A 25,023-nucleotide genomic window follows, 5' to 3' on the forward strand; every position below is an offset into this window, starting at 1 on the left:
CCTTCCTTCTTTCCTTCTTTTATTCCTTCCTTCCATGTTTTTTACCTTCCATCCTTATTTTTTTCTCTTTCTTTATCATCTCTTCCTTTCATCTACCCATAGCCAACTGTTTTCTAAGTCACTTCAGCTAATATTTTGTCCAACAACTGTGATGAAGATGTTAAGACAACTATATGGGTAAGCAAAAAAGAGATTCAGGAAATGAAAAACATCTCCCAAGAGCTGACTGTGAAAGCCCCACAGTGCCACCTCTACTCGTTCTACAGTGGTTGCCAAGCAATTTACTTTCTCCACAGTGTCTGGAGGACTGACCATCATTTATTATTATTTTTTAATGGTTGTGTATCAAGTGTTATTAAAGAGAACCTGTTAAGGTCCATACTTGGAAACAGACTGGAATTGCAGAACTCCTTCTGTGGCAAGCAGAGAATTAGACCCACTCCACTAGCAGTCATCACCCAGTGAAGCTAACATTGGTTGGCAGTCTTAATAGGGAGGGAGGAGTCAGTTTCCATGGTGTGAGCACAACAAGACCCTGACTGCTAAAACTGTCAGCCACAGTCAGAGGCTCAGATTACAAATGAAGAAGTAAGTATTTTTTTTTTATGTTACATTTGTCTTTTGACGTTTTCTACAGCTATTATATAGATCACTAATATTTATTACTGGTTATTATATATTTTTAATTTTTATTAGTGATTTAATAATGATTAAGAAGATTGTAAGATGACAGGGATATAATTTCATGTAGTTTCCACTACCAGAGTTCTGTGTCCTAGCCCCTTCATTGGAAGCTTCCTTATTTATTTATTTTTGATTGACAAGATTATGGGATAAGAGAGGTATAACTCCATACAATTTCCACTACCAAAGTTCCATAACCCATCCCCCTATTCGAAGTTTCCCTATATTTTATCCCTCTGGGAGTATGGACCAAACTTCTTTATGGAGTACAGAAGGTGGAAGGCGTGCCTTCTGTAATTGATTATCCACTACATAAGGGCTTTGACAGGTCGATCCATATCCCTAGCCTGTTTCTATCTTTCCCTAATGGGGTAAGACTCTAGATAGGTGAGGTTCCAGGACACACTGGTAAGGTTGTCTGCCCAGAAAGTTATGGTAGAGTCTGCAACTTGGCAGCTGAAAGGTTGTAAGATATAAAGCAGGACAAGTTGTTTAACAATTAGGAACCTAATGGTAAGAATAGAGCAGATGTAACTAGGGGTCTTCATATGACAATAAGCTAGGAAGTCTATTTTAAGTATGTTCCAAGGGGTCCATGACTTTAATTATTTTTGTCTAAGCCAGATAGCTAACATACAGATGGACTAAAAATATTGTCTGGGAAAATGGTGTTTGAGTTGAGAATATACCTAGAAAACTGGGTTAGGGCAGAGAGTAACTCCCAAATATAGGGAATATATATATAACTGTAAACCCCAATAATCTGACCTAGGGCCCATATATATTCATATTTGGAACAGGAACCTGTGTAACCTCTGAGTCCCTGCCAGTCTGAGCTTATAGTTCATGGTCACAGCTAGGAACATTCTAGGCTTCACTCATTTCAAGATCAGCCTTCTTCAAGTGGCACAGTAGGTTGACCCAGCCTCCTTTTGGAGAGTGGGGCATTCCCTGCCATTGCTGTTTTATGTTGAGGGCAAGATTCTAGAGAGGCCCACAAGAGGGCTTATGAAGATATTCCTGATGGAAATGACCAGTGATGGTGGAGAGAGAGATCTCTTAAAGGGCTAGGCCTACCAATTCTATGTGGAAATCCAAGGACTAGAGCCCCAGATGATGGGGTGACCTTGTAGTGACCCAAAAGGCCATCATTCAACTATGTCAGTCTCTTGCCCTTATCCAGATTTTGTAGTCCTTACTTCATCTGATGAGGTTAGACAAAGTAATTGAGGGAATTTAAGTAGGGGGTAGGAGAGGTGGGTATCTAGGCCTAAGTAGTAAATATTTTATCAGGTACACTGTTTGTATTTGATTTTATTTAGCATAACACTCTCAGGATCTGTCTGTTATTGAAAACACCAGCTCCTTCTCTTGAACTGATTAATAGTCTACTGTTCAAAGGTTAACATCCGAGAAGAGAATGGAGATGGAAAAAGACTACATAAAAGAAAATTTTCTCTATTCCAAAGAGAGGGAAAGGACCACCTGGCACAAGAAACCAAATGACCCCAGGGCAGTTGCATTGCTTTTTTTTTTTAATTCTTTATTGGGGGATTAATGGTTTACAGTGTATAGTAAAATGCAATAGTTTGTACATGCACAACATTTCCCAGTTTTCCACATAACAATACAACCCTCACTAGGTCCTCCTCTGAGCACTGGGTTTTTAAAGTTACTGGAGAGATGTCTGGGGAAAGGGAGAGGGAATTGCATCAATACTTTTTTTCTTCTGAGTTCTTAGGGAGGAACAGTACAGTCATTTGTTTTGGAGGTCATGGATTTTACTTATCTTGCAGGGGGCATGGGAGTGGACTGGAACATTCTAGATAGGCACCACTCTGACCAGATGCCCTGAAAATGGTCTTGGGAATGCAAGACTGGGTAGCTTGATGGTAGACTTTCTTTATGGTAAGCTTCCTTAGTGACCACTTCTTACCTTGTGCCAGGCAGATTCCACTGTCCTGGTTTTGGAAATAGGGGCCTAAGGAGGCTGTGCAAGGGAAAAGTAAACTTTAGGGAGACTATCTTCTGTGTACCAACTCATAGCCATTCATCTATAAGTGGACATTTAAATTGCTTTTCACATCCACTATTGTGAGTAATTCTGCAGTAAAAATGGGAGTGCTTTATGAGTTAGTGTTTTATTTACCCTGGATAAATACTGGAAATAAAATTGCTGGACCCTATAGTGGTTTTATATTTATGTTTGATATTTGAGTAACTCGTCTTGTTTATATAGCCATGGTCAGAATCTCAGTGGGAAATTACAGGGAAGTCCAGAAAGTCAGGTTATGTATACCTGGACTGCTCCTAGAATTGGCCTTCCAAACCCACAACTATGTTGCCCATTGCTTTACTGGTCACTACCTACACGTTGAACACTGTTAATGACAGCTGCCTGGCACTGAGCAGCAGAATCTTGGTTTCTACAAGTCATCTTGCCAGTTGTCAGTTTGGCTGTACTTTTAGAGAAAAGAGAGGACACATGGTGATTTAATAGAAGATAGATACTGTATGATGTTGGGACCATGTGTAAGCCTGATAGAGCTTAGGGAGAATCACCCCCGTCCCTGGATGCTGGATGGAGGTCTGAGAAGATAACCTCTTGGTAAGTCTCTCTCAACCGGGGTGAGCATAAGGGGGGGAAACTCAGACTTGGTTCTTTCCTTCTTGACTCTCAGGCCCACAGAAACCCCAGTACTTCCCTCCATTAACCGCAGGCCACATGGCCGCAGATCCACTTATTCAAAGTCACCTTCTAATCACAGAAGAACACACCTTATCACACACTTCATCACACACCTCAGACCCCAGACAAGAGAAACTCCAAACTATATGACCTTTTGATATCCATCTTCTCTCTGTCTCACCCTATGAGTTTAACCCCTATGCTTCTCTCAAATACCTTTGGATAATTAAGTTGCTTGTGTCATGGAGAATAGCTGTCTTGTATCTCATCAATTCCTGTCATACCAGCCCCCTACCTTAGGGGCATGCCGACCATTAAGAAACCTGTAATTTCTGACATATTTCAACAATAATTCCCTTCTTTGCTTTTCTTTTTTCTTTTTTTTAAAAATATTTTATTTCGTTTATTGTAATGAGAAAGAGTAGATACAGAGAGAAAGATACACACACACAGAGAGAGAGAGACAGAGACAGAGACACCAGAACACTGCTCAGTTCTGGCTTATGGTGGGGCTGGGGATTGAACCTGGGACTTCAGAGCCTCAGGCTTGAAAGGCTTTTGCACAACCATTATGTTGTCTCCCCAGCCCCTTCGTTGCTTTTCTATTTAACTCATGTCCACTTTGCTAATAAGTGGATTCTACGGATTCTGGGATTCTAGTCCCCTGGTGTCTTTTACTTCGTGTCACCCTTGTCGTGAGCAAGAAAGAACCAGTCTGTTACCTTTCCCCTGGAGACCACCACAAACCAGAGAGAGAGAGAGAGATACCGAAAGTATAGTATTTCATATTTCATATTTGCCTCTACATTTAATTTATGATCTGCTTAAAAAATATAAGTAGAATCTGGTTTTATACACATAGAGAGTTGGAAAAGACTGAGAACTTTTTCAGATAATTTTGTACATATGTTTTTGATACAATATCTAACCTGGACAAATGGTAGTGTCTTAAATTATTAGTTGCAATGTAAGATCTGAAAAACTCTCCAGGTACTTTTCACACTCTATTTTACTAAGATCTGCTGACCTATCTTGAGTGGATTTCTCAACCCATACCTGACTTTGTAATGTCATATGCTTGTCTTATGGGAAATACTTGTTCAGGGAGCTACTCAGTCATGTAGTAAAAGGTCAAAATTTAATTTAGAAATCTCATTATTTTGTAAAGTTATTCCTATGAAATTAGCTCTGTCTTTCACACTGTGTGTGCATGATGGTGAATCATAATATGACTACTCATTGTGTTGGTAGGACTTCCCACTGTTTAATGCATCCTAGGCATCAGCAGTTTTCTGCACTATTGCTTTTGAACCATCAAGACAGTTATCATTATGATGACCAAGGTCTATGGCATTTTAGTATTATAGTAAAAGCTATTTTGACCCAGTATCTACCCTTGAAAGAGTCCCAGGGAGGCCTAAGTGCCCATAGAATGTAGACTGAAATTGGTGGTGGCTTATGCCTTAACAAACAACTTTTAGAATATTGTTTGGTTGTTTGCAACTTACCCATCTTCCTACTGGTTTACCCATAGTATTTGATTTCGTGGAGTACTTGCTCTGTTTCCAATATAAGCTTTTCATGTGAATTGTTCTTTTATTCTCACAACAGGGGTAATTTATAGCCACTTTACAGACTAGAAAGTTAAGGCACAGAATTATATAATTAACTTGGGGTACTGCTGCTACTACTTTGGAGTAGGAGTAGGAAAAAGTGCTGGTAGTTAGTCTGAGGTCAAATATCAAGGTATCAGCCCATTAGTTTGGAGTGATCCTGAGGCAGAAGTAAGTCAAAGATAGTTTTTGGACAGGTGACCAGAATAACACTAATTACAATAGATAAGATCTCAGCATACACTCTTGAGGCAACCCTGGACAGGATGAAAATTAATGAGACAATACAGGAAGTAAATAATAAAAAGTCCTTATAGAATCACTCACTAGGAATAAAGAAATAATTGTAGAGAATTTAAGAGACTTCTTTTCCCCACAGTTCTTTTTTTTTTTTTTTTTCCCCTGACATGGAGTTAGCTAAATTGTCAGACATGACCAAGCTCCACCAAGCTGTGGCCATAGGAGACTGCAACACAGTGAAAAAGATTTTGAAGAAAGGTCTTTGTGACCCAAACTATAAGGATGTGGACTGGAATGATCGGACTCCACTTCACTGGGCTGCAATTAAAGGTGAGTGAGTAATGTCCAGGAAGAACCCATTTTGGGGCCTCTTGGTCTGCAAATATAAAAGTATTTCCTATTCAATAATGACATAAAAGTATAGGTTTTCCTTGCCATCCAAATGTAGAGCATTTGTTAACTACCCATTTATAAAGTAACCTATCAATAGTCTGTAGGGAGTGACTGTTTTGCCTGGTCTATAAGACCCTCCAGTAGGGTCTTATAGAGAAATACGAAATATAGGGGAAGCAAACACTGAAGAACACAATGCCCAGACCTGAGTTTTGTCCCATATTTATTTGAATCCTAATCTTAAAAGCAACCTGTTTTGCAATTAAACTTGCATTTTTATTTCTAAGACTTGTTTTGTGGTTACTAAAAAATGACCTGTCCTGTTATTTTCCAGTAGCTAAAACAATATTTGTTCCATCTAGTTGTTTACTAGTGGCTAATAAGAAAAGCAAAGACATATTATGTATTTCTACTGTCTTTTAGCAGAGGAAAACAATCTATTGTTTTATAGCTGGACAGTCTTCAGCCTGGAAATAGCAAAGCAAAGCATTTCAATTTCTTTATCCAAAATGACTTTGATATGTCCTTTTTCTTAATTTCTACAAGGAACATTTTGGGGCACTAGATAAAACCTTTCAGTATGGGCTCTGCCACTTATCACCCAAAGCACCATATATGTTATTGAATACCTTTGGACTTTGTTGGTGTAATGGGAGAAATGATGCTTCCTTGCATTCCTAAGATGAGGAATCAGTAAGATCATTGTTATGCAGCACCTGCCACATAATCTCTCCTCTCCCACCACCTAGGATGGCTGGTTTGCATATAATTATAGGTATGGCTTAAGTAACAAAGAAAGGAAAAACTACAGGGTGAAATTCTAATCAGCTATCGTCTATTGTAGCATATCCAAGGACTCTGAAGAGGGGAGGGAGGAGGCCTTTGAAAGGAGAATAAGATCCTAGTATCCTTTGATAGAGGGAGATGACATGTTGGTGGAGGATCTGAGGTTTTGACCTATCATGAGAAGATAAAAAAGTATTCACCTGTGACACTAACAGCCTTGAAAATCAACATTTCCCTAGCAAAGTGGTCTCTGCAAATAAATTTCAAATTAAAAAGGCAGGATTTTTGTTTTCTTAATATCTAATAGGAATGAAGCATCATTCCTGATAGTAGGATAGTATCACCAACCCTATGCCTAACATGAATTAGTGGTAATGTTGGAGAAGGAAAGATAATGGTGAAAACTGAACCTATGGGCTTGTTAGGACTTTCATTCTCTCTGTGTGACAGCACCACTGTGTATGATGCTCCCATTTGGAAAACTGGCATTTGAATTGGTATTGAACTGAGTCTTCATGCATGGCAAAATGTGCACTCTGGCATGGAAGCTGTCTCCTGACATACATACATATATATATATATATATATATATATATATATATATATATATATATATATATAATTTAAAATTTATTACTGTTACTGCTGTCAATTCACCATGCCTAGTTGACAGTTTTCAGATAGAGAAGGAGGGTGGTCGGAAGAGACTACAGCACCAGATTCCTCCTGTGCATTGGGGGATGGGCTCAAATATGGGTTATGCTCATGACAAAGCAGGTACAACTATCTTGCTGACCTTTTTTTTAGTATTTTATTTTATTCTTTTTAAATATTTAAAAGAGGTGCTAGGGGTTGAATCAATTGCCTCATGTGCAAAGTATGCACTCTACCACTGAACATCCTCTAAAGCACAAGACATTATCTTTACCTCTTGCACCTTCTCATTCCATCGAAGGTCATGTGGAAGTGATGCTGCTGCTGATAGAATATGGAGCCAGGCCCTGCCTGGTAACAGATGTGGGCTGGACCCCAGTTCATTTTGCAGCTGAGTCAGGCCATCTGAATGTACTTAAAACTCTCCATGCACTGCATGCTGCTGTGGATGCCCCTGACTTTTTTGGAGACACACCAAAGAGGATTGCACAGATCTATGGGCAGAAAGCCTGTGTGGCATTCCTAGAAAAGTAAGTTTCATTGATTCTCACCTATAGAAAAGGCAGAGAAATATGTATCCAAAGTCTATGTAGTTTCCTTGATCAGAAATAAGTGAAATAAAATGTAGGCATTCAGTTAACTGCAATTTGAGTTATTTTTGTATTTTTTCTCTAGTTTGAAGAAGAAACTATAATTTTTTAGTTTATGTGAGATCTATTATTTTTAGATATTACAAAATGTATAAATATGTATCATCATGCTTTTAAAATAGTCTATGCGATTGCTAAAATGATCATTTAAAAGTGTACAAAAGGTATTTCAGGTAAGAGAGGTACTAGCACCTTCCACATTTGGAAATGGGACATGGAATAAGGTTCATGAACTAGCTTCAGATTCCGGAATGACCTTGGCAAAGTCAAATCACTCCTGACCTGTTTCCTCACATTTTAAATGAGGCAGATAAATCATGTCATCAGTTATAGGATGTTATATGTTTTATATTTATTTATTTTCCCTTTTGTTTCTATTTTTTATTGTTGTTGTTATTGATGTCGTTGTTAGATAGGGCAGAGAGAAATGGAGAGAGGAGGGTAAGACAGAGAGGGGGAGAAAAAGATGGACACCTGCAGATTTGCTTCACTGCCTGTGAAACTACTCCCCTGTAGGTGGGGTGCCAGGGGCTCTAACCGAGATCCTTAAGGGGATCCTTGCACTTTGCGCCATGTGCGCTTAACCGACTGTGCTTAACCCACTGCGCTACTGCCTGACTCCCAAGAAGGGGTAACTTTTTACACATGAGTAGCACTAGTACAATGTTGAAAGCAGAAAATGTCAAAAGAATAGGGAAGAAGCAGACAATGAATGCTGAGACATTACTTCCTGTTTGTGGGGGAAGTGGGAGCTGAGTGACAGACAACTTTTCTAGCCCCCAAATCAAATCTACCTTTTAGGATGGTTTGCACTTAAATATGTCTTCCCCTTACTGGTCGCTACTTATCCCAGTGAATAAGCTATTGGGACAATGCTCAGCTTTCAAACATAATTACCCATCCATTCATGTTTCTAATTCTCTTTCTTAAAGAAGTTTTTTTTCTTTAAAAAATGGGACCAAATGTGGAACCAAATGGTTGTGCTATCATGTTATAATGCTGATATAACCTTGGTTCAAACTCCCAGTCTCCACTTGCCAGAAGAAAGCTTTGCAAGGAGTACAGCAGTGTGCTGCTCTATCTCCTCTTATCTCAATTTCTCTCTTCCTCTATCCAATAAATAATAAACAATAAATAAAGTAAATAAAATTGTTGAAGCAATATGGAATTATAACATTTTATGTTTCATGTCTGTGCACACTTCAAACACCATAATTTGTGTAAGAGAACACCTTCCTGTCTTTTTAAGATGCCCAGTATGCAAAGTTTCTCTTACTGCATCCTCAGAAGATGAATACATTGGGGAATACTGATAATGCATCATATAGATTTATTGAGTCTATTAAAAGAGAAAATGTGTGGTGATCTTGTCATATAATGGGCATGCAGCCATTTTAACTATTAAAATTATCCTCTTTTTTGTTTGTTTCGTTTTAGTTCTAAATGAGCACTTAATTGGAAACGTACTGTCAACTCTAATTTTTTTATTGGGGGGATTAATGGCTTACAGTAAATACAGTCAGTAGTTGATACATGGGTAAACTTTCTCAACTTTCTGCAAAATACTGTCACCCTCAGTCCAGGTCCTCCTCTCTAATGTTTTATCTACTTAAAAGGAAATGAAATGACTTCAAGAATCCACAGATTCATTCATTTATTCTCTTTCTCCTGGCTTCCTTCCCTGTACCGTCATGTATTCTTTTTGAGTTCCATTTGTTTTGAGAGAGGGAAAGAGAGGAGAGAGAGAGAGAACCAGAACTCCACTCTGGTATATGCCATGATGGGGATTGCACTGAGATCCCCATGCATTCAAGCCCTACTGAATCATTTCCCTGGCTTTTCTAACTATTCTTTATATAAATCCATCATACATAGGGTACATTTGTGATTATGAGTGATTTTTATGTTCTTTCATATGTGTTTTTGTATTTTAACATTTTCTACAATTAGCAGATAGGGTTGTTATTATTAGAAAAAAAAAAAAGCAATAAAAATAAATGAAGGAAAACTTACCCAGTAGTACATTTGTTTTTAGAAGTGGGTAGTTAAGACTTAGCAATGCCTTCTTCAAACTAAGTGCCTGGTTGTCTTTGATTCTATTATTATTCCACTCTGGAAACACTATTTTTCTCCAGTTCAGAGTAGTTTCTGCAGTGTCTGAGACCACCCTCTGCATACCATGGAAATGCTTGAACTTAAACAATTTCTTTCTTGAATGGAATTTGCAGTGTGCACACTGTGTTCAGAGGGCAGGAAAAGAGGTGATTCCAAAGCTAAAGTGACTTCCATGCCCATACCCACACACTAAGAGCAGTTCTTTCTCTCCTCTCCTAGGGCAGAACTTGAGTGCAGTAACCATCGCCTCATTGCCACACAGAAAGGGTTGCCACTGGATCAACATGATGAAGAGTGGGGTGACAAGAAAAGGGAGCTGGAATTGTCTCTTCCTTCCACAAGTAAAAATACTAACAAGAAAAAGAACAAGAAAGGCCCATGTTCCACCAGAGCCAACATCACCAAATGGAGGAGAAAATAAAATGGGCTAAAACCTAGATACTGGAACCTATATTTTCTGGCGGGAATTTTCTCCCTAGCACTAGCATAGAGGTTTCCAGGGTATGTTGTTTTGATATGATTTTCCCAGTCAGTGTCTACTGGTATCTCATGACCTATCATTAAGTTTGCAAGTCTTGCCTGGATGATTTTCAGACAAGGGTATTGACTACTTGATAATACTTGCTGTTCCTAAAATTAACCAAATTAGATGGCGAATATAAGCTGTCTACATCTTATCATCAGTGATGTGCATTGTCAACATTTCCTAATCCTCTCTAAACAGTTATGTATGCAACAAAGAGTTGAACAAATGTAATTCCTGGCTTCTAGCTCGTTTTTTTCTTGGTAGAGACTCACAAACTCCATGGGGTCATTTGTACCAGTGATCTTGTCTATACAAAAGAAACAGTCTAAGTCACAGCCCTGCTGGTAATGAGTAGCCAAGAAACCCTGACTGAATGTATTTCATCCCACATAACTAATGAGAGATCACATGAAGAAATGGAACTTGCCTTAGTTCCAAATTCAGGACAGGTATTGCCAATGAAACTATCTCGTCTAAATTTGAGATGTGAAGTGAATTTAAAATGTATATTAGATTTTGAAGACTTAATACAAAAGTATATAATAGTTCATCAGTAATATAATGATTACATCTTGAAATATGTATATTTTGGATTGTAGGCTAAATAAATTCTATTACCATGAATTTTACCTTTTCTCTTTCACCTTAAAAACATGACTACTAGATGATATACAGTTAATATAGCATATTTTGATTCGTTTTTTTTCTACTACAGAGCAAAAACTATTAGGTGGCTGGCGGCTGCCCCAATGTATTTTAATTAACTACTCCACTTCATAGGTTTATTCATTTCTCTGCCTGAATCAATACATTTAGGTATCAAATATCTCTATTACTCATTCTTTAATTAGTGGTTATATTAATATAGGCTATGCTTGATTGAATCTTCTGAAATTAATAAGTAGGTGATTATCCCACGGGAAAGTACTGTAGCCCCAGAGTATACATTTTGAATTATAACCTACTTAGAGCACCAATCTTCATCTCTTTGCCTTTCACCCCACAATATAGATAATGGAAGACAACTTACTTAAGTTACACCGGTGTGGCTCTTTTCCTGTGAAATTGAAGTTTTTAAGAGAGAATGAGCCAGTTTCATGTAACATCAGAAGTTCAGAGTAGCTAATAGAGAATAAGGATGAGAAGATGTAGACAGCTGTTCTACAAAAAGATGGTGGTGGAAGATGGAGAGTGGGGAAAGGGAGAGATGGAGGGAAGAAGTGACAAAGAACGATTTCTACTTTATAATTCTGGTTCCTTATTCAATAGCATGTGATATACTACTTTCAAAATAATACTTCCTCTTTAGCTTTTAACATTTTGAATGTTTTTCCCTTACAACCAATATTTTCTAACAAGTACCAAATTTTACTAGTATAGGCTTATGATTTAAGAAATTGGTTTGTATCCTTTGCTGTGAAAGAGACAAAGTGATGCTTACTCCCTGTGACTGTTGGAAGGACAAAAGGAGACAAGGTGTGTCAAAATACTGCATTAGTACTATGTAAATGGTTGGTGTAATGACGCTTGCATTACTTATTAAATTGAGGAAAGCTCTGATTTTTCCTGAGAATCCTAGAGGGGTCTAAGGAGAATACAATTTTTAGGTCAGACGAGACTGAGATTCTCCATTGTCCATCAATAAAATGTTCCCAGTCTAATTTACCACCATGGAAAATATCAGGAAAGGAAATAGTCTGCCTTCCACTGGCCAGAGAGATCTGGATCAAATCATGGTGATTGCTCTTAGAGACCATTATCCTATTAAGTAACCCTATGACTTCTCAGTCTTCTCACTGAGTCCTCCTTTCATACTTGTTTACTTTGAGGTGCTAGGAGAAGGAATATGCTTCCTCTCACACTAATGCTTGCACAGCAAATAACTATAACAGGAAGAGGATAGTAAAACAGCTTTTGTTTATGAAGAATTGTCAGTAAAAGTTCAGGGCGCCAGTATGCCGGGCTAGCTTCGCGGCGGGAGACAGATGACCAGGGACACATGGCTGAGCGTAGAAGCAATATTTCTTTATTCACGAGTGAATGGTTCAAAAAACTAATCTAATCTAATCTAATCACCACACAATTCTGGTATCATTCTACTCAAATGATATTACAAACTAAGGTTCTTAAAGGCTGAGTGATTTGCCCTAGTTCTCTTGGCTGATAATTATACAATTCCTTTTTTTTTCCTTTCCTTTTCTTTTCTTTTCTTTTTTTCATAAAGGATGAGAGACACAGAGACAGAAAGAAATAACAAAAGAGACTGTTAAACAAAAGCACTGTTAAACTTCATGTGAAGCATTCACTTTGCTGGTGGGAACTAGGGGCTTGAACCAGGGTCCTCATGCAGGATATGGTATGTGTGTGCATTATCAGGTGAGCCAACAGCCCTGCCTATGTAGTTCTGAATTTTTACCTGAATTTCATGGAGCTCAGTCCCTCCAGCTGTGGCACCATGTTTAATTTTTCTAGTTTCTGCACCTGTAAATTGGGGGAGAATCCTAGTGTCTGCCATAGGGTTCTGGTAATACATATCAGCCACAGAGTTCAATATGCCTTGCATGATAATGGTCAGTAAATGTCAAATGTTTTTGGTCTTCAGTGTCCCAGATATGTAATAAAGAATGATGACTTACTAATAATCCCTAGCACCACTTTAGATTAGGGGCTCTCCCCTCCTCCCCTTAAACCTCTGGGTTTGCTGCTTTTTTTCCCCCTCTTTTTTCTTCAAGTAGGAGAAAGGCAGAAAGGCAAAAAGAAGAGAGACAACCACAGGTCTGAAGCTTACTGCAGTGTGGTAGAGGTTGGGCTTAAACCTGGGCTGCATACAAGGCAAAAGAGAACACTGTCTAGTTGAGCTGTTTGCCAACACCACAGGGAGAGTTTAGGAAAGTGTTCCCTCTGAAGTCCATCAAGAAAGTGTTGACCTAGTTTCCTGACCTAGAAGTGGAGCTCTCAGTCACCTCACTTCATGATTGAGATTCTGTCACTGGGCTCATCCCTTCTAAGGTACACAGGTATTAACAGGTGGATTTACATGTCCTATCACCACTGAGAAAATACCACATTCATTTCAATAAGGTCTTTGTGAGGATTTAGTGGGAAGTGCAAAAATAGGGTCCTGTAAGTATTTGATAAATAGCACAATGGCAAGAAGACAAGAAGGCCTTGGTAATTAGTTAGTCTTAGACCCAATAAATCTGGAGTCCTAGTTGTAGTGCCTAAAGAAGGCATCATAAATTCTCTAATCAATTAGACTTAGACCAAATTAGCTTGGCAACCTAGCAGAAAGGCCCAAAGAAGACAGATCCCAAAAAAACTAATTCTGGTTGGGTTCAACAAATGACACTTAATACTTAAACAAATGGAAGGAAGTCTAAGGTCATCAGATAAAGAGAGGACTACAAAAGTTGGATAAGGGCAAGAGACAGGCTCACTTAATAATGGCCCTTTTGGTCAATACACAGCACCACACATCTGAGGCCCTAGTTAGGAAATATTTGGATTTCCACACAAACATGATGGGCCTAGACTTCTTTTTTTTAAAAAAATGTATTTATATATTTATTCCCTTTTGTTGCCCTTGTTGTTTTATTGTTGTAGTTATTATTGTTGTTATTAATGTTGTCATTGTTGAATAGGACAGAGAGAAATGTAGAGAGGAGGAGAAGACAGAGAGGGGGAGAGAAAGATAGACACCTGCAGATCTGCTTCACCATCTGTGAAGCAACTCCCCTGCAGGTGGGGAGCCGGGGCCTCTAACTGGGATCCTTATGCCAGTCCTTGCACTTTGTGCCCAACTCCGGGTCCTAGACTTCTTCTTTTTTTTTAATTAAAAAAATATTTATTTATTTTCCCTTTTGTTGCCCTTGTTTTTCTTGTTGTTGTAGTTGTTGTTGTTGTTATTGATGTCATCATTGTTAGATAGGACAGAGAAATGGGGAGAGTAGGGGAAAACAGAGGGGGGAAAGAAAGACAGACACCAGCAGACCTGCTTCACCACCTGTGAAGCGACTCCCCTGCAGGTGGGGAGTTGGGGTCTTGAACCAGTATCCTTACGCTGGTCCTTGCGCTTTGTGCCGGGCCTAGACTTCTTTTTTTTTTTTTTAATTTTTTAAATTTCTTTATTGGGGAACTGTTTTACATTTGACAGTAAATACAATAGTTTGTACATGCATAACATTTCTCAGTTTTCCAGATAACAACACAATCCCTACTAGGTCCTCTGTCATTCTTCTTGGACCTGTATTCTTTCCCCCCATAAATTTCTTATTTATTTATTTATTTATTTATGAAAGGATTAATTAACAAAACCATAGGGTAGTAGGGGTACAACTCCACACAATTCCCACCACCCAATCTCTATATCCCATCCCCTCCCCTGATAGCTTTCCCATTCGCTATCCCCCTGAAAGCATAGACCTAGGGTCATTGTGGGTTGCAGAAGGTAGAAGGTCTGGCTTCTGTAATTGCTTCTCTGCTGAACATGGGCGTTGACTGGTCGGTCCATACTCCCAGTCTACCTCTCTCTTTCCCTAGTAGGGTGTGTCTCTGGGGAAGCTGAGCTCCAGGACACATTGGTGGGGTCTTCAATCCAGGGAAGCCTGGCCAGCATCCTGATGGCATCTGGAACCTGGTGACTGAAAAGAGAGTTAACATATGAAGCCAAACAAATTGTTGAGCAATCATGGACCAAAAGCTCGGAATAGTGGAGAGACCTAGACTTCTAATGGATCCTTCTCTGCACCACCACTGGTCACTTCCAACAGGAATGTTATCAAAAGCCCTCCCAGGGCCTCACCACAGCACAGATATGGTAGGGACTGCCCTAGACTCTGAAGGGAGGTTGAGGTATCCTGACCTGCCACTCAAGGAAGACTGGTCCTGAAATGAGGGAAGCCTGCAATATTCCCAGCTGTGACCATGAGCTGTGAGCTCAGACCATTAGGGACTCAGAGGTTACATAGGCTCTGGTGCTAAATATATATGCAGGCTCTAGGTTGGGTGGATAGAGATAAATAGTTAATGTTATCCACAAAATTTTTTCAAGAATGGAAGCTACTCTCTGCCCTAAGAAGACTTTCTAGTCCTCTATATTAGAAATCTGACACCATTTTCTCAGACAATATTTTTATCCAACTTGATCCTAGCTATCAAACTCAAGCAAAAACTACCATAGTCATGGGCCTCTAGAAACATGCCTAAAATGGACTTCCTAACTTTCTTCCACCCTAAGATCCCGAATCTCCTCTGCTTTGTGCCTTTTTTTTTGGTTCCTACTCATTAATCATTTTGTCTCACTTTATTTCCTGCCACTTCCTAGACACCAAATTGCAGATACTACCATGATTATTCCATTCTGACTTCTCTGGGCAGAACGTGTCCTGGAACAACACCTTTTCCACTTCACCTCTGGCCCACTATGGAAAGATAGAAGCAGGCTGGGGGTATGAATTCACCTACTAATGAGGAAGTCCAGTGTAGAAGCAATTACAGAAGCCATAACTCCTACCCTCTACACCCCCAAAACAATTTTGATCCAGACTCCGAGTAAGGGAGAAGTGATAGGAGGAAAAAGATAAGAGGGCTCTGAACTCCAATTCCATCAGGACTGGCAGAGAGAGGAGATAAAAAGGAGGAATATAATTACACCCCTGTTGGCATATAATTTTGTAAATCAATATTAAATCACTAATAAAAAATAACAAGAGAAGAAGATGGGATGTAGTTTAAGCTTGAAGTATGGAGCTGAATCGAGCTGAGCCAAGGACATTTGAAAGCTGGACCAGCAAGGGGAGAAACAATGACGTGAAAGGGGAAGGAGTGGTTAATATATTTCACTGTTTCTAATTTAAGGTGATAAAACTCCACTTCTAAATAAAAAATAATTAGAAAGAAGACAAGAAGGGAGGGAAAAAAGAAGGGATGATACAACTTTCTCTGGATTTTCCTAGTGGCAAAAAAATAACAATTACTAGTGATTTCCTTAGTGATCTTACACCAGCATTTGTGGTTCTTATAAAAGTGAATATTTGAATCTAAATATATCAAATGCTGGTATAAATTCAATGAGGGAAAGTACTTTGCTTTACCTTAGTTTATTAGTCTAGGTATAAGGTTCTCATACCCATATTAGTTATGATCTTAAAGGTTGAGTTATAGAGGTATAGGACTTGTCCTAGGATCACTACCCACACTTAACAAATTCCCTTTAAAATCCATCCTACATTGGTCTTTTCCCACTACCATTATTCCTTTCATGACACTGCCTGACATTCTACTCAAAATAAACTGTGAATATCTCTCAAACCACAAGGATGAAAGAAAGTATTTAAGTACCAAAAATAACCAGACTTTAAAACTGCTATAAGCCTCTACAAGTATGTGAATCCCTCTGTTATTACTTGTACACCTTGGCATGGTCACTGTGACAGAAGCTCAGTTATGAAGTTATATGTATTATTTCTGGTTATTTCATGAGTATTCAGGATGTGTCTCCAGAAAAATTAAAATGACTAGTTAGAAGCATGGAAAATACAGTGAAAGATCTTTGTGTTACTTATTACATTAAAGAATTTAGTGGAATTTATTTGAAATTGCTTGAGGGAGAGTTTCAAAAAGACTTGTTTCAACCAAAAATGTTACTAAAGGTTTCTTCTTATCTGTGTTATCCTAATCTTGTGAATTAAGATTGACATTTTATTTTCTGTTTCTTTTCTTTTTTTTTTTTAATTTTTTATTTAAGAAAGGATTAGTGAACAAAAGCATAAGGTAGGAGGGGTACAACTCCACACAATTCCCAACACCCAATCCCCATAACCCACCCCCTCCCCTGATAGCTTTCCCATTCTCTATCCCTCTGGGAGCATGGACCCAGGGTCGTTGAGGGATGCAGAAGGTAGAAGGTCTGGCTTCTGTAATTGCTTCCCCGCTGAACATGGGCGTTGACTGGTCGGTCCATACCCCCAGTCTGCCTCTCTCTTTCCCTAGTAGGGTGTGACTCTGGGGAAGCTGAGCTCCAGGACACATTGGTGGGGTCTTCAATCCAGGGAAGCCTAGCCAGCATCCTGGTGGCATCTGGAACCTGGTGATTGAAAACAGAGTTAACATATGAAGCCAAACAATTTGTTGAGCAATCATGGATCCCAAGCTTGGAATAGTGGAGAGGAAGTGTTAGGGAGGTACTCACTGCTCTGTTTCTTTTCTGTATATGCTGGTGGCACATAATGTCCTCTCTCTCTCTCTCTCTCTCTCTCTCTCTTTTGCCTCCAGGGTTATTGCTGGGGCTCTGCCAGAAGCCATTTTTCTGCTTGATAGAAGCTAAGCCTTGAAACAACAGAAGCCCTTGAGATAAGTTTCTAATTCCCGTAGGAAGGATGTTTGCCAGAAACTAAGTGACATACCATATAGTTATAGTGACATACCATATAGTTATAGTTTAACAGAAATAGTTGCAAGGGACCCTCCACCACGATCTCTGCCTTCCCCTTCCCCCTATGCTCCCCCTTCCCCGAAGCCTTAAAATGCCTGTGAACACAATAAAATTTTGCAGCTTGATCAGGGTCCTGTCTTGCTGTCATTTCTTGTGTCTCCTGTCCCTTTCATTCCAGGTTTCGTGGGTTCCTAGCCCCTGTTCACTGCCCCGCTGGTCGGGGCATTCTGGCGCCCGGACGTGGGGCAAAGAAGCCTTCTGGACCTAGGAACACTGCTGATCGAGAGGGTAGGCCTACCCGAATTCACCGAGTCACCGCAGTCTAGGGGGTAACGCAAAGACTCGCATAGATCGCCACAGAACTACCCGACCGTGAGTCGCATCTGGAGGAGTGTCACAGCGGCTGAGGTAAGCAATACCATGGGACATGAATTTAGCAAACAAGACTTGTTCATTAAAGGACTCAAGGAGTCCCTCAAGACACGAGGAGTAAGGGTTAAGAAAAAGGATTTCAATAAGTTTTTTTTTTTATTTTGTGAATGATGTTTGTCCATGTTTTCCCTTAGAGGGGACTATTGATGAAAAAAGATAGGCTAGAATAGGAAACTGTTTAAGAGATTTTTATGAGACCTTTGGTCCAGAAAAGATTCCAGTCCAGGCTTTTTCTTATTGGAATTTAGTAAATGATATACTCAAAGTCTGTAAGTATTGTCCTGATGTACAGTGAGTCATGAGAGAGGGAGAAAAAGTCTTACAGGGACACTCCCGGCCACCTTCTTTTTGTGAGTCTGTCTCTATTCCCATGCCTGATTCAGGAGATCTGCCCCTGAGGCCACCTGTTAAGTGCCCTCTGGTTAAGATTTACCTCTCTTTGACAACCTTAAGACCCCCGCAACTAGCACAAAAAAACAGCTTCCCTTAGAAAATTAGTAGAAGAAAAATGAGAGCATTTACAATTAGTTAAAGAACTGTGGGCTCTTGATTTGGCATTATCTTAAAATTATCCAGCCAAAAAGATCCAGGTTTTTCCCTCCGGCTTCCCCCAGAGCTCTCAGAAAGTGTTAAACCAGTTCTGAGTGAGATCTTATCTGGCTAGCAAGCTATTTAGAGAAAGAATGAAATCAATCAAACAAGACGTTCTCTTTAACTTAAAAGCTATTAATCAGAGAACCAGTACACACTTTTGATAGAAATTTAATGATTTGTTTCCTTAAAACTGTAAAATGTACCTTAGCCTAGAAAAAGAACTTTCAAAGATTTTTCTCTGCGCTTCTCCATGCGTGGTGGTAAACTAAGCCCGCCTGTTCCACCTGCACAGCCAATCACAGCACAGAGATACTGCTCCACAGATTGGCAAAGACTCCAGTCAAGAGTCGGGCTGTAGCGCAGTGGGTTAAGCGCAGGTGGCGCAAAGCACAAGGACCGGCATAAGGATCCCGGTTTGAACCTCGGCTCCCCACCTGCAGGGGAGTCGCTTCACAGGCGGTGAAGCAGGTCTGCAGGTGTCTCTCTTTCACTCCTCCTCTCTGTCTTCCCCTCCTCTCTCCATTTCTCTCTGTCCTATCCAACAACGACAACAACAATAATAACTACAACAGTAAAACAGGAAGGGCAACAAAAGGGAATAAATAAATAAAATAAATAAATAAATAATTAAAAAAAAAAGACTCCAGTCAATCGTTCCCTAGCCACTAACGCCCCTCCTGGGGGGGTAGAGAGTCTGTGAGTTAGGAATCCAAAAGCAAAGCGGTTTTTCAAAGGGAAATTTTTCTTTTCACCAAAAATGTCTGTTTTAAGCCTGTACCTTGTTTTCATTAAGGTGTGTTAACCTCTAAGTAACTAAAGTTTGTTTTAAGTTTTAAATAAGATTTAGTTAAGCTAAATGTGGTTTTAAAGATCCCGACTCATAGAGTTGGCACACCTTTACCAAAGTAAAATATAGGACAGTTTCGTCCTTCTGATAGCTAATATCAGCATCAATTCATTAGTTAAAAGATTTTCTGAGATCTCTAGGCATGGTAAAATGCCTCTCCAGTCTCTCTCACTCTTGTAAAAATTCTAAATATTACCAGCACCCCAATACCAACTGCCACTGTTTGTTAATTTGTTAATTCCGTGCTTGAACTGGCTTTCTAATAACCCAGTCAGTGTAGAGCAGTGGCCTTGCCAAGAAAAAAAGGGTTAAACATGATATTCCTGGCCTGATAAAAAATTTTATTCAACAGATATCATTCAACAAAATTATTTAGTATAAAATGGTCATCTAAAAGAAATGTTAACAGTAAAAATTTATTTTGAACATTTCAGCTATAAGGTTTATGTTAGCCTTTTAAGTTACCTATCCATATCAAAGTGAAAGATCAATTAAGTTGTGTACCCACCCTAACTGCCCTAAAGGTGTGGTAGCTTTGTGATAAACAAAGATATATAAACAAAGTTCATAGCTGCCCTAAGGGTGTGATAGCTTTGTGATAAACAAAGATCCTAACAAACAAAGTTTAACATTCTACTTAAAATTGTTTAAGACTGTCTTGGGTTAGTAAAAGATAACACAATGGTTATGTTAATTATTTACATGCCAGAGGCTTTTGCTCTGGTTTTCCTCTTTATATCTTTCTGCTTTTAAAAATTATCTGGTTTGTTTTAAGACGCTGTCAGAGATTTATTCTTGGCAAATGGTGTTTTTGGTCTGATAGAAGATTTATTTTGGCAAATCCTGACTTAACAAAATTATTATTTTGAACATTTAAACTATAAGGTTTTATTTTAGCCTTTTAAGTTGCCATATTAGAGTTCTAAAGAGCAAAATCTATTAAGACTTTTATATCTATGCTTACTCATGATAGCCTTGTGATGAGTAAAGATCTTAGTAAACTAAAGGTATAATAGTGTGCTTAAACTGTCTAATCAGTTTAAAATAATGCTAAAAAATGGTAAACATTTTATCATGTCAACACATTAGGTATTGACTTTCTATAACATATTGGTATATTCTAATAAAGAGCCTTCTAAAATCATATAAAAAACCTCAAGCCAATTATAACCATTAGATCATCAATTAAGTTGGTACAAGTTCTCTCCCTAAGTAAATAATTATAGGTACATCTGCACATGAAGAACTGACTGCTCATATGGTAAGATTTAAAACTAAACATTTTTCATTTTTTTATTTATGGGTGTGTGATGACTCCTAAAGTCACTCATATCCTAAAATTTTTCTCATTTTTTTACAAGCCTCTTAAAATTTTAACGCTTGACCTGCCATAGTGAGAGCACTTTACTGGCTCCTGCATTGTTTAATTAAGATCTTGCTATTCAGACTTTTAAGATTAATCTCCATTGATAAAAGCCAATGCTCTCTGGCAGATTGATGTAATTCACCTGCCCATGTTTAGTAAACAAAAACCTTTTTTTTTTCTCAGTTGATATTTTTTCCAAATTTATGTGGGCTACAGCTCAAACAAGAAAAACTAAAACCCTTAAGGTCAATTAATAAAAAAAAGAAGGGGAATGCACCCCCCAGTATTCAGTTGGCTAAAGTGTCAATGAAGTAACTATACTAAGCCTTTTTAATATTTACAAAAATTAGAATTGTCCATTTATTTTATCTCATTGACAAAGCCACCCACTTTTCCAGTCACAGAGACATATTCTTTTTCTCTTTTTCAACACTGGATGTCCATGTTTGTTTTCCTTTTATTATGGTGGATGACATTATTGATCTTGCAAAATCCACAGAGTCCCTGTTGGCAAGTCCTTACCACAAAGGACGCCATGGCAGTATATACTCCAGCTAACCGCACCAGCCTATCCAAGTCTTCTCTTTCTGCTGACCTACCACTGCTGACTTCACCTTTGCATGTTTATTGACTGCTCACTTTTCTCAAAATATTCCTCATGTTCAAGGAACCTCACCTAATGTGTATGCACCTCCTCTGTGTTTTGGTACAACACCATCCTATATTTTCATGTCAATTCTTCTCTACCTGGTCCTTGCCTCCTAGTTTTGCTTGTTCCACAACTGACCCTCTATGAAGAAGAAGAATTTCATCAGCTGGTGCTGACGACCACCAAGAGGACCAGACATGCTGTGTTTCTTTCCCTGGACATAACATCCACTGACTGCTTCCCTTAGACTTGCTGGTGGCACGCTAGGACACTCTATATATTCCTCCCATGAATTTTCTGACAAATTACAACAGGTTATAGACTCCACCACAAATAGTCTTGAGTCACTACAGAGCCCCTTATGGGACCCTTGATTAGTCTTTTGTTATTGATTACCTTAGGACCCTTTATTTTCAATAAGATTACTGATTTTATAAAATGGCAGATTGACTCCTTGCCATCAAAACCTTTACAAATACATTATCACAGACTTAATTTGGCTGACAGAGGCCTGGCTGAACCTGAGGGTGACAGACCTCCTTTTCGGATGGCATAAAACTCAGAATTATGCATTGAGGCATCCAACTTTGGTAGGGCAAGGACACCAGTAAGGGGTGTAAGGCAAAGCACTGCAGGGGGAGGACCTTATAGTCCGCCTCTGAGTCCCCCGTGAAGCAAACCTGATTTGCATGGAGGTTGGTGTCAGCAACAAAAAACTTCTGATTTGAAGTTGTCTGCACCCTGGAAACTGTGGCTCTCCCTCCCCTCCCCAAAAAGACACCTAGGGCCTTAAGATGCGGGAAGATTGTTTTTACATTCACCCCGCGGGAGGAATCAGGTCAATACTTCCCTCCCTCTGGTTATGCCCACCAAACCTGCTGTTAAGGTCTCTGCTCCTCACCCCCGATTTCCTGCCTCAGTTAAATTATAACGAAAGGAGGAGATGCCAGAAGCCATTTCTCTGCTTGATAGAAGCTAAGCCTTGAAACAACAGAAGCCCTCGAGATAAGTCCAACGCTTGACGTCTTGTCACCCAATCTGGTCCCCTATGCCTACACTGAACTTCTCTGTTCAGTCTCTTGGAAACAGAGTTGGCAGTCAGCTGAGGTAAAGAACAAATACCTCATCACAGACCCCTGCAAGCCTCAACCTGGCTTTGACCTAGCACGTTATGATTGGGCCCTCCTCAATCGCTATCGAACAGGCCATGGCCGGTGCGCCACTATGTTCCATCGCTGGGGAGCCAGAGACGACCTGAACTGCCCCTGTGGCTACAGACAGACTATGACCCACATAGTCAAGGACTTCCACCTCTCTAGATTCAATGGAGGTCTTGAAACTTTACATCAGGCTCAACCTGACTCTGTTTACTGGCTACGGAAGAAGGGCAAACGCTAGAAGAAGAAGAATCCTGCAAACCTATTTCCCTAATAAAATTATTTGGAATTTTTTAAAATTAAAATTAATGTAAATAGCATCACAGTTTAGGAATACATCGAATATGTATTCGATGTATTCCTAAATATGCCCACTAAAATTGGGCATAAAACAAGGATGTCTTATCATTCCTATTTCATAGTATGCCAGAGGCTCCATTAGATAAAATAAGAATTGAAATAAAAGACAAGGAATGTGTACTAGAAATTAAGAAAGGAAACTATTTCTGTTCAGGTCATAATATTGTCTATTTACAAAATTGAGAACAATTTACAAAGTTTGCTCCTAGGATTAATAGGCGAGTTCAGCAAGGTAGCTTGAAACAAAATCAATATAAAGACAATTCTACCTCTATATAATAAGGAATATATATATATTCAAACAAGTGTTAATTCTTATTGAAGTACCAGAAGGGCAAAAATATTTGAATAAAGCAAAGTAGGTTTAGTATCAGTGTAAATACTAAGTATCTGATAAAGAATGAATTCTTTTTTTTTTTTATTGTCTTTGTTTATTGGATAAGGATAGCCGGAAATTGAGAGGGAAGGGGTTGATAGAGGGAGAGAGACACTTGTGAAGCATTCCCCCTGCAGGTGGGGACTGGGGGCTCAAACCTGGGTCCTTGCGCATTGTAACATGTGCGCTCAACCAGGTGAGCCACCACCTGGCTCCCAGAATGAATTCTTAAAAGAATTCACACAATATGAAAATTTCATTATAAATTAAGGACATATAGAATAAAAATAGTGAGATATATATAAAATTAACAAATTATAGTTTTATATTCATTGATGCAAAATACAGTGAAGCAGACAGTGGATTAATATGGTTTCATTAAATTCATGGCAAATGCTAGAAGAAGAAGATTAAATTCATGGTTAATTTAACTTCAAATACTCGCTAAAATGTTTATGATATGACATACAAATATATAAGTGTACCTATAATATGTAGACTGGGCCATGGAAGTTGACCTGAATAGTGACACAGACAGTGGTGCTGTAAACCGGTTGCCAGTCCCCTACTGCTTACTAATTGTGAACCATAGCACATATGGACTATAAATAACAAGACTCAAATCACATAAAATACTTAGACATATCTAATAAATTGTAAGCAACATAAGTATATGGAAACTATTAAATTGTTGAAAAAGCAAGATCTAAATAAATTGATAGATCAAATGTTCACTGATTAGAATATATATATAAATATATAGCCACCAGGGTTATGGCTGGGTCTCAGTGACTGCACTAGGAATCCACTGCTTCTGGAGGTTATTTTTTCCCCTTTTGTTGCCTTTGTTGTTTATCATTGTTGTGGTTAGATAGAACAGAGAGAAATGGAGACAGATGGGGAAGGCAGGAAGGAGTAGATAAAGACACCTACAGACCTGCTTCACTGCCTGTGAAGTGACACCTCTGCAGGTGGGGAACCGGGGGCTTGAACCGGGATCCTTACACTGGTCCTTGGGCTTTTGCGCCATGTGTGCTTAACCTGCTGCACCACTGCCCAGCTCCGAAAAATCAATATTTTTATTTCATATTATCATTTTGTTAGGAGGGCTAATGATTTGCAGTATAGTTGTTGGCACATGTATACAATTTGCTATCTCTGTCAAACTCAATAGTAAAGATGTGAATTATTCCCAAATTGTCCTAAGATTCAGTGTAGTTCTTATTTAAAACTCTATCAACTTGTTTTTTGGAGGGGTGAAGGGAGGAGAAATAGACAACTGATTCTAAAGTGTATAAGGAAGACAAAGGAACTACTATAGTTAAACAATTTAGAAGAGAGGAAATAGCATAATGATAATGCAAAATAAATTCATGCCTGAGACCCTAAGACCCCAGGTTCTATCCTCAGCACTGCCATTAGCCAGGGTTGAGGAGTGCTCTGGTAAAAAGTTAATTAGT

At 39.0% G+C, this 25,023-nt stretch overlaps 1 protein-coding gene across 1 annotated transcript; it reads left to right on the plus strand.

Annotated features, from left to right (window-relative positions):
- The first annotated feature begins 5,355 nt into the window (after positions 1–5,355).
- ANKRD66 (ankyrin repeat domain 66) lies at positions 5,356–10,974 on the plus strand. Its single transcript, XM_007529733.2, has 3 exons — positions 5,356–5,556; positions 7,361–7,589; positions 10,044–10,974. Exons 1-3 carry the CDS (start codon positions 5,394–5,396, stop codon positions 10,243–10,245), a joined length of 594 nt encoding a protein of 197 aa, XP_007529795.1. The 5' UTR covers positions 5,356–5,393; the 3' UTR covers positions 10,246–10,974.
- The last annotated feature ends 14,049 nt before the right edge of the window (positions 10,975–25,023 follow it).

Source organism: Erinaceus europaeus, chromosome 4 (assembly GCF_950295315.1).
Source record: "Erinaceus europaeus chromosome 4, mEriEur2.1, whole genome shotgun sequence".
NCBI lineage: Eukaryota > Metazoa > Chordata > Mammalia > Eulipotyphla > Erinaceidae > Erinaceus > Erinaceus europaeus.